Here is a 20,218-nt window from a genome sequence, read left to right as displayed (position 1 = left end):
AGTGTATTGGCGGCCTCTGTTGGAATATATCATCTAAAACGACCTAAACGCAAGGAGAGTTAGTTGTAAACCAAAAAAATGTCGGTCACCTAATTTTAGCGGTTCTTGACGATGTTTAAGTGTTCAAAACAAATGGGCATTTTTTTATTTACGCTCGTAGTTTTATTTTTAATTTAACATCAAAATGGTAAAAACTAACTACAATAATACGGTCCATGGTGAACCACGTTTTAACAATGGCCGCGGTTTGTTTACATCTAACTCCCCGTGAATATGAAGACGTTTAAAATATAATCTTTCCCCATGCTTTCTCGTCCCTGTATCTACTGTCCTTGCTTAGATGTTCTCAGTTGCTTAAACGAGTTCTTGACTTTTTCTATACCGATGTACGTTGATTACTTAAACTATTGATCATGTTAATTGTCGAAATATAAAACATATAAAAACTAAAAATGTTACATAAAGTAGCGGACGACATGATCGTAGAAATATTAAATTTCTTTTCAGATAAGTAACGCCACCTAGTATTTTAATTTGAAACTAAACAATGCAATTAGGTTAATATTTATTTCACGATGTTTACTTTTAATTACAATTTCCCTCAGCGCTTTTTAAATACCGAGACCAATTACGTTCCTAAAAAAAGCATCAATTTTACAAAACGGCGGTAAAGTTTAAATACAATTTACACATTTATTCTGTTAATGACTAAATTAATTTTTGTACGCGAGAATTTTTAAGAAGTATAACTTGGATCCTAGCAAATGAAACGCGGGATGTAAAGGCGAGACAACCTCGAAATGTCAAACATCAAAAATCCTTTATATTATGTTCTGTACATACGTGCTATTTTTAGTCCAATTTATTGTGATAATTTCCCGTTTCTTCTTATTTTTTATGTCCCGTAATAGCGTATTTATTTATTCCACGAGCATCTAATCATATAATAGACCTATTTAGCAAAATTTCGTGCGTTTTGCGACGTAGCTTCAAATATTGTTTCTTCAACTTCAATCAATCAAATCACGCGAAATAATCAAATTTTTTACGACATTTTGAATTTTTTAAATGCGAAGAACTAAATAATATTATGTAGATAATTTGTCCATATTTCAGAGGAGAAATTGGAAATAAATTAATTTTTTATCGAATGTTTTGGCTTTTTTTTGTGCCTCTACATATTTCTGGTTTTAAAATTAATTCCTCTTTATCGATGATTTCAGATTTCTATCTTTCATGGTTACCACTGTAAATTACGGTAGTATTTTTATGTAATCTGGCAGCACTGGCAGCAGAAACGTCCTATTAAAATAATGGGCTCTGATAGCTCTGGGATATTATTAAATAATACATTTTATTAATATATATTGGGTATTAGCGTAGCTGATTATTTATTTATATTAATATTCTTTAATCATCAAGCTAGATGAAGCACTCCAAGGAAATCGCCAAGAAGTAACACTTCCGAGATCCAGGACCTGTAAGTTACTGTTAATATAGTGCTTGTTGAAATAATGGAAACTTTTCTCGTGTACGGTACACAATAAGTATTTCCTCTTAACTAGGAGATTTTTTGTTATTAACTTAGCAAAGACTCTGTAATGCCCAATACTTAATTTTATTTATATTTCAAATTGAAATAATTTTTTTTACAATTTTAGTTTCTTGTATAGTTCTGGGAATTCCTCTATCTCAACCATAGAAATCTCATAGGTAACTAGAATGCTGCCGTGTAACTGGCAAATGGGCCAAACGCCGTGGCAGACGATAGCCAGATCTCAGCCAATCAGAGCTCAAAGAGTGGTTCTGCCAAGAATTTAATGTCACCAGAGAGAATGACGTCACCTATCTCCCGCTATAGTAGCGGATCCAAGGAGGATTATTATCCTCCTTGGCGGAACCACTCTACGGCCTCTCATTGGCTGAAGGTTCAAGGCGAACTGGCGTCAAGCTCGGCCGTAGGCGGCAGCATTCTAGTTACCTATGAGATTTCTATGATCTCAACATATGTCCTTGGCTGCGTTCAGTAACTCTCAACGAAGTACCCGAAAAATCATTTTCATTGTGACCTTTGCTAACGTGACGTAGGATCTTGTTGAACGCTTTTTGTAAATTTTGTGAAATATCATCTGTTGCGGCGCCTGCAACTAGTCTTACTCATGTGACCTTTGAGCAACGGAAAAACCTGCTTGACAGCCGATGACTTCGTTGCTCAACGTACGGGCAACGTGACGTCAAAACCGGAAGTCAAAAAACCCGTTCAGTAAAAAACCGCTGTCCGTTGAGCTCAGCGCTGAGCCTTTTTAGAGTTACTGAACGCAGCCTTAGAATTACCGAACGCAGCCCTATTTTTCATTTTAAATCATCAATGGCCTCGTGAGGACGCTGGTCGCCCCCTTTGACTTTTGACAGTTTTACAACCAGCACTCTGCCAACGAACCTTTCGGCGCGTTGGCGAGGTCGTCCCCGAAATGGTTTAGAGGGCTAATGGCCATGGTACTTTTATTCCCCGTTCTTGCTGTTGACTTTGTTCTGAGCGGCTCGCGAGTGCCTTTTCTTTTGGGGCTTTGTGTGAGACCGTACCCGTACTTACATTTGTTATATTTTGACCCTCGCGTACCTTTCTAAGCATTAACCAAGAAAATAAGTATTGAGGTTTGCCAAAAAGCCAGTAGATTTTAACAATCACATGCTCGCTCTCTTGGAATATATTTTTTTATTTGAGACACTAAACATTCTTTTCCCCATATGCACCTACTTCAGTTGTTTTTCCACTGTTACCATAAGCCTATCATAAGTCCCCATAAGTAAAGGTCTGCCATAGGGGCCCATGTTAACGGCGTTGTCCTGGATAAAATTAACGTACGACGATAGGACCTTGGATTAAGAATACGTTACATATTCTTAATCCAAGATAGGACAGTAGGAACATCTTTTTCAAAATATTCTCTTACTTGGTAGAGCAGCCACGCTCGGGTTGATAAATGCCACAAAAACGCGTCTAAATCGCAAATTTGAAAAATAAATACCTTCAGAAACACAACTCTTATTTCTAATAGACAGTTTTAGGTACCGTTCTGATGAATCATTTTGCAAAGATAAGTGTCAATTTTAAGTTTTAAAGCGATAAAATTGGGAATAAGCCTTGGCTACGGTGCTAAGAGCTCGCGCTGGAGATTTCTCTCTCTTGGTTCTAAGTTTAAAAACGTTCACGCACGGTTTGCGCGCATTCATCATGCATTTCGCGAAATTTTTTTCAGAAATGCATAGTTGAGGACGTAGCCACTAGGAGGTGCAGATTTTTAATACCTACCTCTTAATAACGGGTATGTGATTGTAAAAAATTTGGCCTAGACCTTTGCTTATGGGGACCTTATAGCCATGTGTGTTGCGGGTGTTATGCGGGAGGTCTTATGACCAGGGACGTCAATTCAGGATTTTTCAGGAGTGGCAGTACTTGAGCTTCGGAAAACAGTTTTTTTAAAAAACAAAAATGCGTCCAATTTAATATTTTTTTGGATTTTAATAAAGCAACTGTCGGCTCTATCATTTCCACCTGTATTATGAAAAGGCCCCTGTTATTAGAGATGGCCATGAATCTATCCGAATCTTCGAAAAAAATTACTTTCGTGGAGAGCGTGGAGCCATCTATTAATGGGAACGGAAGCTAAAATTCTAAATAGCGAAATAATAACGTCGTCAGAGAGCCATTATAGGGTATTATATTTAGACCACTTTTACTCTGCTTATAGCGTTTTCCATTGGGAACCTCCGAGTGTGATCCGGATTTGTTGAGTGACGTCACTGCTCTGTAGGAGGCGCTCGGAGGATTCGCCCTTGTAGCTCCCTATATTGCGCAATTTCAAAAGTTAGGATAGTTCGCAAATCGCTCGCTGTTGTCGTGCTGGCGCTGGCGATACACCTTAAGATGGCGGCGAAAATTCAAACCAAAATACTTGGCGTTACTTTGCGTTTCAACTTTTTAGGCCAAAAACTATTCTTTCAGGACCAAATAAGGTACGTGTAAATATATTGAACGTCTTGTTAATCTTTTGATACGCAAATAAGGCGATATTTGGAAAAGCCCGGCCGTTCCCCTTTAATATTTCGTCGTTTATAAATGTTTAAAAACGTACAGTTACTTATTTGTGGTTGAAATCAATACATTTAATTTAATTTAAAAAAAAATAAACTTCAGAAATACTTAAAGACTTTATTAATCACAAAAAATTCGAAAATATTTGCTGAACAGAGTGTATTGATAGACTGTATTATTTACATGACTTCAGAGGTGCTCTTTTTTATTGGTTTACATAGACAACTATTAATATTATGGTCAAACAGAACACTGTACAATTTCGTCATATTATTGATATGATATTTTTGATAAATTTACGATACAATTCTGTACCATTTTAGTAACAGTAATATAATATTAATAGCCTATTCAAGGTTGAATTTAACCCCTTCAAACAACATTTTTTTAAATATTGATAACTACTTTTTAAAACTGGAAATTTTAGTTAATGATATAGTTCAACGCCAACAATGCCGTACATTTTTAATCAACTCTCTTTTGATTAATAAATTTCGGGATATTTTAATTAGTTTTAAGCTTAGCCGAGGCGTGCCTTAAAGAAGGGGTTGGCGAAGTTGAACCCCATCACTCTGGGTCTGGCCATCCTGGGGTCCACTCCTCCGAGGCAGCTTTGCGGGTCGGAGAAGTAGAAGCAAACCCTTCGGTGTCCGGCTTTGTGTCGTCTCTGCAATTGGCAGCAATGGCCCTTTGACACGTCGCATTCCCTGCTCGTTAAGCAGTCGTCATCTAGTTACAAATACACCAAAACAATTGAGAACTATTTTATACATTTTTAGCTTAAAATTAAGCGTGATAGAAAAGTAGATGGCGATACTTTCGCTGCGGATAATTTATTTAGATTTTTACCTTACGACGCCAGACCTTGCGAAAAGTATTGCAATGGTGTTAACTATGTACGTACTATATTCCGATATACTACTACTATTTACACGCAAAGTAAATTTTGTTTGGTAAATTTAGGTTTATTAGCAGTATTTGTTTAGATAGTCTAACGGTGGTTATCGTCAATTCTATAATACTACATCTTACAAACCCCACTTGGCCGAAGATTTGACCGTGTTATATTTTCACCCCGCCTCGACCACTCTGAACCTTTCAATAAACTGACCCTCCTTGACGAAATTTTGGCTACGCCACTTGTCGTATCTTTCATGATTTTATTACCATATAAGGTTCACCATCCGGGGAAAAATTTATAAATTTAAAAAGTGAACAAACATTAATACCATGTACTCTGGCACATACTACAGACACATTCAATATGATTGCACGCAGCGCTTCACACCGGGTCTGTCGGCGTTAGGGTTAAAAGCAAAATATTATTTACAGCGAAAGTATCGCCATCTATGAGTCTATGATGCTTTATTTCACGTAAAAAATACTTTTTCGTCAGGAATATTTTTACGAAGAGATTTTTTGGGGGGATAAACATTTTTATTGAGTTTATTAGGTTCGTTTGGAAGGTTGGGTACACTTATTTAAACCAGAACTGAATAACAAACTGTTTACCTCGTCTAAAATATTTTTTTCTAAATAAAACCGGGAATATTTTGTATTATGATTAATCAATCGATAGGAAATGTCAAACCCACGCGGTCCCAATATCAATTTTGCCCATCACGTGGCCCAGAAATTGGGCAGCTCATTTTATTTTTAATTTATCGAGTTTCACCTCTGAACTGGACAAAAGTAATTTCAAGGAAAGTAGTTATTTTTTGTTATAATATTTGAGATCGGTATTTACTGAATTTGTGCACCCATGATAATGTTTTTGGACAGTTGCCGTGTGAAATATAGCTCAAACATTTCGTGGAATGAACGAAATAAAAAAAGGAGGAATTAAGTTCTCATTTGAATTGCCCTTTTTGAGTACAAATTAATGTTATTGAAAATTGGGGCCAGACAGTTAATTAGTTTTAAATCCGCATTTCACATTCCGAGAAATCGTCTTCAATACAGAATGGCACAATATTAGTTTTTCCCAATTTATTGCAGTGAGTAATTTAGCAGAATCTTCTAAGCTAGGAGGAACCATAGAAATAGAAATCAAACTAGAACCACGATCGGATTGGGGGGAGATGTACCAGCTAGAAGGCCGCCATTAGAGTGGAATCGCGCATATCCGCGCCATCTAATGAAATAAATTTAAACTAAATATGATCACGTGGCATAACGTCGTAAGCAACGTCGTCTGGTTTGTTTATGTTCTTCGATTGGTTTTTGACATTGTAGAGTTGTAAAAAAGACTGATTTATTCTTTCAACGACATTATATAAGTTATTTAAACAAGAATCTACATTACCGTAAATTATAGTTTTATAAACGTTTTAAATTTACTGGCCTTGAAATAATTGCTTTCCCTTTCATTTCTAGGTTTTTGTCTCTGGAAATTTTGTTCATATAACATAATTGTATTTCTAATTAAAATATTGCGATGATTGACCATCCCCGACTCAACGTCAAACCTATGGTCTCGAAGTTTGCTGAAAATTAAAAACAGGTATAATACGAGATTAGTATAAAATAATTCCTATAATATTACATACTTATGAACTGAGCATTTTATTTCTTTACGACATCGGTTAGTACAGAGCCAAAAAGAACGCAATTTTTTACAATTTTTAATTATCCGCGGTTATGCTTATAGACGCGAAAAACGCAAACACGAAAGTACCGTCACTGCGCGCGACGTGATGCGCAGAGGCTCGCCACCTTTAAAAATGTCCACCGTAACCATAGCGACAATGTTTAATGCGCTTTTCAGATGGCGCGGATAGCTCGATTCCACCCTAATGGCAGCGTTCTAGCTTGCCCGTTTCATTTACGGCGCAGTGGTTCTAGTCTCTAATTTATATTTCTATGGGAGGATCTACCGCGGGAAAGGCTCACTCGTTCAAAAACGCAGTGTTCTACAACTAAGTTGAGGAATTAAGTTGAATTTCCCTTTAAAGGGAGTAGAAAGGTTATGGAAATCTAGGGTAGACATTGTGGAGACTGTGAATTAATTTGAAATACTCATTTCACACACCGACAAATCTGTGCTGCGGAATAGTATGTTAGGAGGTTTCCCGAAGTTTACGCAGTGAGTAATTTAGCAGAATCATTTATACTCTAAAGTCAATCAACAGCGCCTAGCGGTCAAAACGTGAAATTCGTTGATTCAACGTCGAACGACCGTCTGCACACTTTAAAGGGCCCACAGAATCATTTGCAAAATACGGCCTGAATTTCAGTTAGCTCCTCCCCATTCTGAAACCAATCATATTCTGGAATTTTCCCAGCCCTTTTTCCGGAAACTAGTGAAACTCAAACGATTAAAGACCTTGGTAGACCCTATTTCTGAGAAGAAATTTTTTAATTTAATTTTTTCAAACTCATAAACTTTCGTAGACTTCTTCGAACCTTTCTAGGCCCTCAGGTCCGGATTAACCAATAGGCCGAATAGGCCTGGGCCTAGGGCACCAAGCCTACAAGGGGCACCAAGAGGGTTCGAAAAAAATAGAAGTACAAAAATTTAATGATTTGCTTTTCACAAAATATTTTCCGGAGTAATTTTAGTAAATGCGTCCACCCCTATGAACCAAAAACGTTTGATTGTCACATTCTCGGACGGATTGCCGTCTAGCCCTTGACGACAAACTAAATCTGTCAGCAAAATGAATTTTCCTTCAATTTCTCAATTATAAATTGAGGAAGCGCCTAGCTCGCTTCGCTCGCTATTGAAAGGGGGCACCAAAGTTAACTTGGGCCTAGGGCCCCATAAAGTCTTAATCCGGCCCTGAGGCCCTGAGCAGTACAGTGCTCATGATGCCCATTCGATAAAACAGCCATGAATTCTGTGACCATTTCTCAAGACGGTTGCACGTTTTCAGTGGCATTTTTATGTGGATTCTTTTCGCCTGTTCTGGGATTTCAGAGTAGGGTAAAAAGAGTAACCCTTATTCTGTGGTGGCGAATAGTTGGACCCCCTTTTCGCCAATGTAGGAAGCCATGAGATGGGCAGATTGCGTGGCGCCATCGACGCGCGGTGAAATGAAATGCATTATGCCTTTTGGAAAATCAACTGTCATTTGATGTAAACAAAGGAACAACTCTCAACAATGTAAAATCAAATAATTAACAATAAACGAACTTGAACTTGAACTTGATCTCCGCTTTCGTACATGCGCGGGGGAGATGAATTTTCCCGGTCAAAAACAGGGGTGCCTTAACGCGGTAATCTTCCCTTTATTTCTTTTCTATCTCTATGATACCAACTCTTTATAATCAGCTAATTTAATCAGTTTACTCTCTTTACTCCCACTTTTGAGGAGTAAAAAGTGTAGCCCCAAAAGTGAGTAAATACCTCGCACCAGAACAAGCTAATAATTTAATTTAGAGTAAAAGATATACACCATATGTTCCAGAACAAGCGAAAAGTATCAACCTGATGAGATCTAGAGTAGACTGGAGTAAAAAGTGAAAGTGGGTGGACTTACTGATTTGTTTCTTGCGCATGTCGCGGGCTTCCAGGCGGCATGTTCTGGACTGAGCCATGTTGACGTTTTCCAAACAGCGCAGGCCTTCTTCGCAATCCGAGTCCTGTCGACAGGGTTCTCCGTCTTTCTGGGCGTAGATGGGCAAGCAAGAGCCTACTGCTCGATCCAAATAAAACAGACGCGTTACGGTTAAGGCTTAACGAGTTACGCAGGGTAGGGAAACATATCCATAAGTTAGGAATTAATGGAGAGTTTCTGGAACTCATGAAAGTCTACGATTGAAAAGTTTTTTTTTGAAAACCAGAAATGTCCAAGATTTATGAATTTGTAAGATTAGTCCCCGATTAGATGGCGCCACTAAAAAGGAGACTACACGAGCAGGCTTGGAAATAAGCGGTGGTCACTGGGTCAAAGACCAGTTTATTAATTGATATGACCAGTTTTTTTATTCAAAAGCTAGGGGTTCACTGGTCCAATGTCCAGTTTATTAATTCAAAATTATCTACCGTATTATTAACCAACTGGTCTACGTGACCACTTAAATAATTCAAGAGTTGGGAGTCACTGGCCAAATAGACCAGTTTAGATATAAACCTTATTTCCAAGTCTGTACACGAGGTGTAATCATCAGGGATAGTTCTCTTCGAAAATAAGTTTGATTCAAACGCCATCTGTCCTAGCGGGCGAAATCAGAACTAGGCTTAAGCGGAAACGATTCAATTCGGCAGACGGGCAGTTTTTTTTGGCGCCGCGAAATCTAATGAATTTTTTGCATCGCGTTTCTGTTTTTAGTACTTAAAATGTTTTCATCAGGTAATTTTTTTATAATAATAATAATAATAATAATAATAATAATAATAATAATAATAGAATCCAATAACTGTTGATTTTTTACCAATTTAAAGCTAATTACTATTTACCTATGCGATATCAAAAATTACGGATTAAACAACGACAAATCCTATTAAATTCCGAATAAAATAATCTGCGGACCAATTTCACTGACAATCGCCATTTTAGTGAGCCGCCCTGTTACAAAAGGGTGTCGAAGACGGCAACAAAAAACCTTAAAACCTTAACCTTAATATTAAAAACCATAGTGTCGATTTCAGACACGAGATGGCGTTACTATTTCCGGATTTGAATCGTTTTTGGGGCGGGGAGTGTAAGAGAGGGGGAAGAGTTTGTAGCAAACGTATTTTTGCCTGACAATGATAGTTCTATGTAAGAAAACTATCGCTGTGAGTTATTGCAGGAATCCATAGTAGCGTTATGGATTCCTGGTTATTGTTAATCCTTGGTGTAATCATGACCAATAACCATTTTGTTTAACCCCGGAGTTAAGTAGACTTTTATGTAACTTAAGAAACCGTAAAGGGAAATGTTGTTATGGTCTTAAGTTTTGCCGTGGCAACCGAAAACGTTTTTGACAACTAAAATAGAACATTTATCTACGTAAATTTAAATTTTAAATCTTTTTACATAAATTTAAATTGTTAATTTTAAACCTTTTTTTTACATAAATTTAAATTGTTAATTTTAAACCCTTTTTTTACATAAATTTAAATTGAGAATTTGAAACTGTTTTTACAATAAATTTAAATTGAGAATGTGAAACTGTTTTTACCCTAAATTTAAATTGCGAATTTTAAACCGTTTTTTTACATAAATTTAAATTAAGAATTTTAAACTGTTTTTACCATAAATTTAAATTGATAATTTGAAACTGTTTTAACCATAAATTTAAATTGCGAATTTTAGACCATTTTTAACCTAAATTTATATTCCGAATTTTAAACCGTGATTTACGTCCCATAATTAATTTTTGTCCGTTTCTCAATGTGCTTCTCACTTGATCTATTTGTAAATATAATTTTTTGCAAAACCCATGTTTATCGTAGCGCAGCTCAGATCAGTTTGGGGCATTTTCGTCAAAGAGCCGCTCAGCTCACTCACCGCTCGCACTCGCTAGCCTAATATCCGCTCACGCTCACGAATTTTTGAGCGGTAAAATTGACGCTCCTCTCTTTTCGCTCTTTTTTGAGCTTTAAAATCGGCGCTAATATCTTTTCGCTCTGTTTTGAGCGGTAATATAAGCTCTCCTCTCATTTTGTTCTTTTTAGAGTGGTAAAATAAGCGCTCCTCTCTTTTCGCTCTATTCAGAGCGGTAAAATAGGCGCTCCTCTCTTTAATTTTTTTTTCGCTGAAATTGGCGCTCCTCTCGTTTTCGTTTCGCGGTCTTTTAAAAAAAAATTTTGCCGCTCAATTTCGCTCATAATAACAAAAGCGCTCACGATGAGAGGAGCAGTGTACATCACTGGCGCAGATTAATTATCGTGCTCGTTTGAGGCGAAAATTTGCTACATAAAGCCTCTAATACGTTTAACTGGTTAATTTTAAGTTTTTATTAAATTACCTAACAATATGTGAGTTTAGCATTAACCTAGCGTAACATCGTCTGCTTTTTAATCCGAAAATGGAAACATAGATGGCGACTGACTGGTTGAAAATATTGAAAATATTTTGAACTTTCACTACAAAGTATGTGAGGTTTAGAATCTCTGCAGTTTCATATTCTTAGGCACTTGGTACCTGATGAATTCATTCTTCGATCCTATTCATAAACTATACACGTAGTTTTAATTTGAAAGTCGCACATTAAGTGACCAATACGTTCACTTTCTGTTGGAATGTTCAGCCGAAAATGAGATAAAAATTAATTTAAATAAAACTTTAAAAAATCTTATAGGAAAAATAGGAAATTTGTAGTCGGATTATAGGATTTTACAGGAGATATTTTTTGCAAAATAACGGAAAATATAGGACAAATTGCGCTAAAATTACAGGAAAATACTGGTTTCAAGTACTTTCGAAGTAAAAATCCCTGGTTTTTAAAGGGAATTTGTTTTAATAACTGGTTTCTAATATTTCTGAAATTCTTTCTAAATTTGTAGATTTTGATATAAAAAAACATAACTGCAACAGGTGAGGCTCGAACAATTCCACAATAATAGGAAAAAATAGGAAAATAGTGTATGTAGTGAACTTATATTGTCGAAAAACATCACATCCTCCTTATGATATTACTACTTATGCCTAGGTTAATTTCAACAATTTTTCAGTTTATCCTATTCAGTCAATAGCTGAATAAGCAAATTGTTATCCCCACCAACGAACTTGTTTTACTGTTGGGGTCGACGTCACAAAAACGTCATAGAAACTAGTTATGCGTTTTTTTGTTCGAATTTGGCGTCTGCTTCAGGTACACTGGGTGACAGGGCAGGAAATAAGAAATTAAAGTTATCGGACATTTGTCCAGTGATCCCACCTCATTTTAAAAATTTTATCGGACATCGTCCAATAATTTTAAATTTTTTTATTTTGTAGAAAAAAACATTCCCAGTTTATTGAAAAAGTTATCGGACAAATGTCCAATGACCCCCTTAGATTTTGAAAAAGTTATCGGACATACGCAAAATTTATCGGACAATGCCCAGTGTCCTGTGCTTATTTCATGCCCTGCTGGGTGATAGTGAAACAGCAGCGGCCTTTGAGAAAATAACAATTTTTGTCCTATTTAGTATTTGAGTATTTATTTTATATGTTGGCAAGGTGTTGGGTGGGTTATGGACTCCATAAATGAAAATATTCCTAGGTATGTTTTAATATATTTTATATTTTTTGTCGTGTAGTTTTAAGGTTTTCTTTACGTAGGACAAGGCCTATCGGAAATAATGGCACTATCAAAAGTTTGCATATGGTACATACCTTTAGATATACAAGAAAAGCAATTTATCTTATCTTGAAACTTTCAAAATAAGTTTCAAATGTTTAACTAATAATTTTCTAGTTTATTAAATAACAATTTAAACTAAAAAGATGGTAAAACGATCGAAACGGTCTAAGTAAAAAAACATAAACTTTAGCAGGCGACACTTTAGACGAAACCGAAAAAAAAACGGCTATTACGGCCAACTAAAAAATGCCTCGGTTGGCAGTACTCCCAACAGTAAAATAAAAGTGAAGCGCCGGATTTACGAAAACACCTATTCCAAGGAACCTCTTGTTCAATTTGGAAACCAGGTGGCGCTTTTAAATGTACTGGACGACAACGCGCAGGGAAAGTGTTTGTGATTACTTCGGTTCAATTACTCCCGCTACAAAAAAAGTCTGTTAATTGCGATCCAGCGGAGCGGAGCGTTTTAACTGACTGATGACGCCTAAGTGGCGCCTCCTAACGAAAAACGAACGCAGTCTCATTTAAATATTTCTCCATTTAAATTTTTCCCTCTTAGCGAACTTTCGTTTGACCTCGTCGCCTCACTAAGAGACGTATATTTATTTTAATAATTATTCCTTCCCCAATTAAACTTTCTTAAATTTGTTGGCACTAATTAAAAGAGGAGTGTAATTAGGAATTTATCCACGCCGAGATTACGAACGGTTCCACAAGAGAGTTTCATTTTGTTATTGGAGCCTATTTATTGACGGATTTTAAGGGTCTACCGAAACGTAATGCTTTCTTGGTGGCACGACTTGTCCAATACTCTTTAAGCTCCTCGGGGATTGTTTAGGCTTAAGACCGTCTAACAAAACCTTGTTTTTTACTTTTTGTATCTGTTCTAGATCGTTATATATCACTAATGATCGTAGTTTGATCATTTCTCGAGCAATTCCTTTGTAGGCTTAGAGTTAAGCCTACTTGTTTAGGCCTCGGGTAACCGTCATTCGTTATAAAATTGAAAATATAAAATCATTTTAGTGGGAACTATCAATGTGAGTAATATATTTTGTGAAAGCCGTTCACAAATTACATAATGCAGCACGGGGTAGTGGTTGGGTTGTGAAATCGTGTCACTAAATGTGACAGGGGAAATAATAGTAATCAACTAGGCTAATACCCAAGGCACCAATTTAGGCCTAAGTCATCAAGCGACTTTTAAAGCCATTAATTCAGGTGGCCGGGTTACGATGCGTAGGAGGGTGGTGGCAAGCCCTTCATGCCACGCGAGCCAACAGCTCCCTACACTCACTATTACCGTTAACCTCTACAAGTTTTTATGGAAAAGGGAAACTGAAGAACTCGATTGAAAACCCCTTTAACCAGGGGGGAGAGGACTTGCAAACTCAGCGCGGACGGAGTGGCAGAAGCTGGGGTCGAACCCAGATCCTCTTTCCACGCAGCGAAAGTGCTAACCACTCCGCCACCTTACAAAGGAGTTTTATACCGGAACCGAAATTATCCATTACTTCATAAAAATATACAGGTTAAGCCACCCGTCAAGCTTCGTTGCGAGGTCGTTCACGTAATTTGTGATATTTGGGTATATTTAGACACTAGGGGGCTCTGTGTTAAACCTTGGATAAATAATAGTAGTTCCTACTTGGATATATCACTTGAAAAAAAAAACCTGACAAGCAAATGGCTTTTGCGACAACAGCGCCGCTTCGGCAAAGTTAACGGAGAGTTTCGGAAACTCCCGTAACACGTAGACTTCTACAAGGCAGAACCCGTAACAAACACTTAGCAAAGTGTGATATATCCAGGTAGGAACTACTATTATTTATCCAAGGTTAAACTAAACCATTGAAAATTCTTTGTCAGCTTTTAGAAATGTGTAAAACCAGAAGAATATAAAACACATCTTACGAGAAGCAGTCTAGCTCTGTCTATAAGTAATATAAAGGTATTTTCTTAAATGAAACCTTGTTCATATGAAGTGACGTAAATTATTGGTTCTTTGAAAGTTTAAGTAATGGTAATTAACCATTGTGTTAAACCAGTAACCCGCATATGGCTCCGGTTTTTTAATAAAATTCCCTGGCATGCATTTCATTTCTAAACTTAAAACATTTAGTGAACTAAGCCTAACCTAACTTTAGCACATAAGCCCAGGCTATAAGATTATCGTATGCAGTGCCGTAACTAGCCTTTTATGCACCCGGTGCGAGCTTCTATAATTGTGCCCTTGAAAAATGTTCTAATCTTACCTGGTCTGGTCATTTCTGCGCCCCTCCAGGGTCTGCGCCCTGTGCCTTGGCACCGCTGGCACCGCCCTAGTTACGGAACTGCTCGTATGATAGTCGAGGGGCTAACCACTCTTAGAAAATCTGTACACCGGATTACGCTTAGATTACCACTGCCAAAGGCAGGGACTTCAAAGATTACGCGTAATCCCATTAGTACAGTCAAAGGTACGGCTCTGTACACCGATTACGCGGAGTGATCAGCCCCTCGATGATAGTTGAACAGAATTTTATAGGCGCTTCAAAGCGGCTGAGGTCAAAATATCGGGAATATTGAGTTCCCTTCATTGAGTTGGGAATATTAATCTAGAGGTCCAATCAAAACGTCGGATTTCAGTATTTCGCGAAACAAGTTTTTAAAAAATAAGAATACTGCCGTTTGCTCACAAATGACAAGATAAACTTTATCATTCTACCCGTGGCGCCGTCTATCTCTCAATGGTTCGTTCAACTAAGACGCGTTTTCCGGCTAAAAGATTTTTATTTCAAAAATAATGGATGGCGCCACGGGTCATATGATAACGTTTTCTCGTCATTTTAGAAAATTTAGAGGAGACGGCACATTCTTAATTTTCAAAAACTTGTTTCGCGGGGAGCAGATTTGATTGGATCTCTAGATTAATATTCTCAACTCAATGGTTCCCTTAGATGCTTTGTCCATTGGCTAAAGCAATTTTAAGCGTAGCTTTTTTCTAGGAACCTTGGGCTAAAGGATGTAGCTCAAATACGTTTTGTGTTAGGCAAGGAGGATTAAGGGAAGGGGAGTTGTATTGAGGCTCCTCTTATGGCTGCATCCGTAGTCAGAGAGCGTGAGACGCCCAGTGGGTGGGAGCGGGAGGAAAACGTATGTAAAATACCGGATCGCGTTCCTGTTTTGAGCGCCCTCTAGTTCAAAACAATTGTTGAAAGTTATTTCGGATTTTATGTTGAGAATTTTGCTGCTTCGGTGTTTCGTCGTGAATACGCTAAAAATGTATGTCGACTAGATTTACTTAGTAAATAAAATTCGAATTTTTTTATCACGCGAAGATTAATATCATATAACTAAAGTAAGAGCATTTTCCATATAAAAAAATATTTTGAGTTTTGCAAATTGTTTACTAATTTACGGCATTAGAAAAACAAACACCAAAGCAGCCGAATTCTCAAAATAAAAACCGAAATAACTTTCAACAATTTTTTTTAACTAGAGGGCGCTCAAAACAGGAACGCGAGCCGGTATTTTACATACATTTTCGTCCCGCTCCCACCCACTGGTCGTCTCACGCTCTCTGACTACGGATGCAGCCATAAGAGGCGCCTCAATACAGCTCCCCTTCCCTTAATCCTCCTTGTGTTAGGTATGCCATCTAGTGGAGTAGGTTGTTTACTAGTCTGAGACCCCAGAAAATAATCTTCATGGTTACGTAATGGAACTAGAAAATGTGAGGAAAAATTAAGTTTAGAGTGTTGTCGTCTGATACGATTTTGAAAACTTGTAACGTCACAGCTGTAGTGTTAACAGTGGCCGCCATGCCAGTTACCGTTTCTTATCAATAGGCAAATTACAATGGTGACGTCGCAGGGTTTCAGACGACAACACTCTATACAGATCTTAGGTTTGGGATTTAGCATAAATAATTAATTATTTAATTAATTAAAAAGACTAATTATCAGTCTATTAATCTTGTATAATTAATCATTCCGCCCCTTCGAAGGCTGGCTTGCATTTTTTTTACCTATTTAAATTTAATTGACTACAGCCAAAATATATTTATACCATAAGTAAATTAATATCATAAGTATGACATTGAACGTTTTCTATTAATGATAGTCTGTCGTAGAGTGATTGCGTAACCGGAAACGCACCGCATATCTCTTCACTGTTGAAATTACTGCCAAATTAGTTTGATGGCTCAAATTTGAAAATAACTAACTAAAATATAATCGTTAATTCAATAGTCAATTGTTTTTTCAGTCCTTAGCCACATACTGATTTATGTGGTCATTGGCGAAACAGACTATCACTAAAGAACTTAGTGTTGTGAGAATTGAAGTGTCATACTTGTGTTTATTATGTTACTTATGTTTATACTTATTTCTATGTTGATATGATTTTAGCGTTGCTCTCATATTCCTAGTGCTATTGAAAACGTTACCAAGGAAACTAAATCACGTGATCACGCGATGAATGATCGTCAATATCCGCTTCACTCACTTCCGTTTCCCATCTATAAATGAGTGGGAAGTGACGTATTTTACGTCTTATCCCGTCAACAAGGTTTCATTTAAGAAAATACTTTTGTGGTATAGAGTAATGGCAGTGTGACGTCACGGCACGACACCCATGCTTTTTCCTATAGATAAAAAGTCGCGACCAAAATGGCGACCATGGTCAAAGCTACGGAGTGCCATTACTCTATACTTAACGCGTAGCGTGAAACGTGAGAAGTTCATAAAAGGGTAGATTTTCGTCTGCTAAGTAGACTACAAATCAGAAAAACTCAGCGTAGCAGACGAAAATCTAAGTATTTATGAGCTTCTCGTGTTGGCCGCTACGTCGCTTTATGTCTAATTATACGTTTTCCAGAACTTCTCGAAATGACTTGGATTTTGGCAAAGATTTGGCCGTAATTCTCTCTATTCTGCCCTTAAATCCGTCGCTAGAAAATCGGGGCAATAAATAAAGTAGGATATAGTTTATTTCTTTACGCGGGTGTGTCCAGCCCCACGAACTAATGGCCCGGCCAGGGATGGGCGGGTTGAAGGCTCGAAGTACGCACGCTTACTGTTATCCATGTCCACGCAAACTGAGCCTTTGCAGCACTGGTCCGAGTGGACGCACGTCCTGCCGAAGCAGCCTTCGCTCGCTTTGGCGTCCTCGGCGCCCAGCAAGGACCCCAGCACTTCCTCTCCGCTCTTCTTCTTCTCATTCTGTTACAACAAAAAAAGAGAAGAATATAAATTACCATAAAATATTATGCCCTGCAGAGCCCCTTTCCAAAAAAAAAATCATCTATTGCTGTATGTAAATTTTCGTCTGATTTATTTGGTTAGGAATGAAACGGTACTTTTCGTTTATGCTGAAGTTGTTAATATTTCAAAAGTCTAGGCTCCAGGGGTTTTAACGTTGGCAAATAGTGCTACGCCCAGCCAAATTACCGGAATGGATTTTAGCGTATCTTTGGAACCTTAAGCAATGAAATAGTTCCGTGTATTTTTGTAAATTACAATCGTACGTCTTGCGCACACGAACTAAAATTTTTGCCAATACTTGATTGCGGAATAGAGTTGATATACGAGACGGAGCAGTGCTTCCAATTTAGGGAAATTTACATATTTTGTTGGGTCTATTTTGTTTTGGGAAACGTTTCTAAACCATGGTTTTAACGACCAAGGCTTAGTTCTAAATACTTAATTTTAATTTAATAATATCATAAGCCTATCATAAGGTCCGCATAAGTAAAGGTCAAGCATTGAGCCCCATGTTTACGGCATTGTCCATGCGAGCAGAAAATTAACGTACGACGATAGGGCAGTAGCGACATCTTCTTTTTCCAAATTTCTACATCTAAAATATTCTCTTACTTGGTAGAGCAGCCACGCTCGGGTTGAAAAATGCCACGCAAAACGCGTCTAAATCTCAAATTTGAAAAATAAATACCTTCAGAAACACAACTCTTATTTCTAATAACCAGTTTTAGATTCTGGTGAATCATTTTGCAAAGACAAGTGTTAATTTTAAATTTTAAAGCGATAAAACTGCGAATAAGCCTTGGCTACGGTGCTAGGGGCTCGCGGCCATGGCTCGCGGCGGAGATTTTTCCAGCGTGGTTCTAAGTTTAAAAAAGTTCGCGCTCGGCTTGTGTGCATTCATAATGCATTTCCCGAAATGCATAGTTGCGGACGTAGCCACTAGGAGGTGCAGATTTTGAATACCTACCTCCATAAGTCTATAGTATTATTCTGTAAGTTTGTCACTTTGGCGAATATTTTACTGATAGCTAGTATATAACGGAGTGACGTCATCACAAGAAGAAAATCTCCCCCTAGCGAGGTGCTGTCCAAGGCTACGTGTGACGCGTTAGCAAGCGGACACAAAACGTAATTCAGTCTTGTGAATAGCTCTCAGTAAAACCTTTGCATGTCAAGAAAAGGAAGCGTCACACTTATGTAAAAATATTATACACTTATGCTACCTCTTAATAACGGGTATGAGATAGTCACAAATTTGGCCTAGACCTTTGCGGCGCTCATGGGGATCTTATTATACGCTTATGATAATATTCATACCAAGAATGTATTTATTTATACTCAGGGAGAATGGATATGTGCGACTATCGACGGACACGTTGAGGCCCTAACCCCGTCACACTAAGGGAGGAGGGGAAGGAAGCAATCTTATTTTTTTTGCGTCCTCGCAGCATCGTTAATCGCGTCGAAAAACGTAATTATTAAGAACCAATGAGATTGCAGTATTATTTGATTTTATTAAAGCGGAGGAGCATACCGGGGGCCCCAACGGGTGGAATTGGAGAAACGCAAAAAATAATCTCGGCATATTCATTCTCCCTGAGTATAAATAAATACATTCTTGTTCATACTAAAGACAATAATGTTTTTTTTTGTTTTCGAGTGAACAAAATTAATGGCAACTAGGAGCATGTGTTTGTTGATCCTAGATGGCAATATGGATATAACACTTATTTATTTTGCTGACATTTTGTAAGAATAACAATTATCTGCCGTTCAAATCGTGGAATCGTTTAGTGGAATGGAAAACGTGTATTACGAAATTTGGGTTGGATAAAATATTGTCTCTTGAATAGATCTTTAATTTTGTTCAACTAAGAACAGACTTTCCAATAATAGGAAGCCTTTTTTTAAATTTAACCTAGGGAATTAGGCAGGGCCGTAACCAGGGGGGGGGGGGGCGCTCGTAACCTGAAACGTATGGTTGTATGTACAATTTTTTTTTTTATTATTTGTTTCCATTGCGTGCCCCCCCCTGAAATCAAATCCTGGTTACGGTGCTGGAATTAGGTCAAGCTAGGGAATGTAAAAAGAGCATTTTTTACGCAAGGTTATAGTGTAAACACTCTTTGCTTCCGTTACATCTCTCTTGGCGTCAACAAAGAAGATGATTGGGTATTAAGAACGCGCGTGTCTATAACATAAAATGTTTTTCATCTTGCTAATAAACTACTTCGATGTTTCCCCTTTTGGAGAGTAGAAACTAAAGCCTTCGATGGTGGATTCAACGAATTTCATGTTTTTTTCTCCGCTAGGAACGCTGTTGATTGTTTGTTACCGCGTTCTGCAAAATTCTGATGCGTGCTTCAAATTCTCGCAGGCTAAAGCAAGTGTCGGCTCTAGGTGAAGTAGCTCTTTTATCAACAGATGTCGCTAGCGTCGAAATCAAAACAAGATGCTGAAGCTACATTTTGACTCAAAAGGCGGGACATAAAAGTATGCTTCGCGTTGATTGTCTCGTTTGTAGATTTGTCAATAACTTCAATTATAGAAATTGTTTACAATATATTTTATATGGGATATTTAATTTAGGTTAAAGTTAACTAAGCAGAGTAAAAGTGGTCTAAATATAATACTCTATAATGGCTCTCTGACGACGTTA

The 20,218-nt window shown here is 37.5% G+C and overlaps 2 protein-coding genes across 4 annotated transcripts in view; one reads left to right on the top strand and one right to left on the bottom strand.

Moving 5' to 3' along the window:
* Positions 1–1,115, top strand: part of LOC149921345 (sonic hedgehog protein-like) — a 64,626-nt gene extending 63,511 nt beyond the window's left edge. Inside the window, exon 4 of the mRNA XM_090163207.1 lies at positions 351–1,115. The gene's annotated coding sequence lies outside the window, so the exon portion shown is untranslated. The remainder of the gene's footprint in view (positions 1–350) is intronic.
* Positions 1,116–4,201: 3,086 nt separating this feature from the next.
* Positions 4,202–20,218, bottom strand: part of spab (space blanket) — an 80,968-nt gene continuing 64,951 nt past the window's right edge. The window contains exons 2-4 of one of the 3 annotated variants that reach the window (XM_090163303.1): positions 17,367–17,517; positions 8,578–8,736; positions 4,202–4,825 (exon numbers count right to left, since the gene is read on the bottom strand). In XM_090163303.1, the coding sequence (XP_090019429.1) occupies positions 4,617–4,825; positions 8,578–8,736; positions 17,367–17,517 (519 nt within the window). In that variant the 3' untranslated portion in view covers positions 4,202–4,616. The remainder of the gene's footprint in view (positions 4,826–8,577; positions 8,737–17,366; positions 17,518–20,218) is intronic. The other 2 variants (XM_090163304.1, XM_090163305.1) reach the window with 2 other exon arrangements.

Source organism: Leiobunum rupestre, chromosome 11, assembly GCF_980474605.1.
Source record: "Leiobunum rupestre chromosome 11, qqLeiRupe1.1.hap1, whole genome shotgun sequence".
NCBI classification, from domain to species: domain Eukaryota; kingdom Metazoa; phylum Arthropoda; class Arachnida; order Opiliones; family Sclerosomatidae; genus Leiobunum; species Leiobunum rupestre.
The sequence above is the reverse complement of the archived record's forward strand: the minus strand, read 5'-3'. Positions and strand labels throughout refer to the sequence as shown.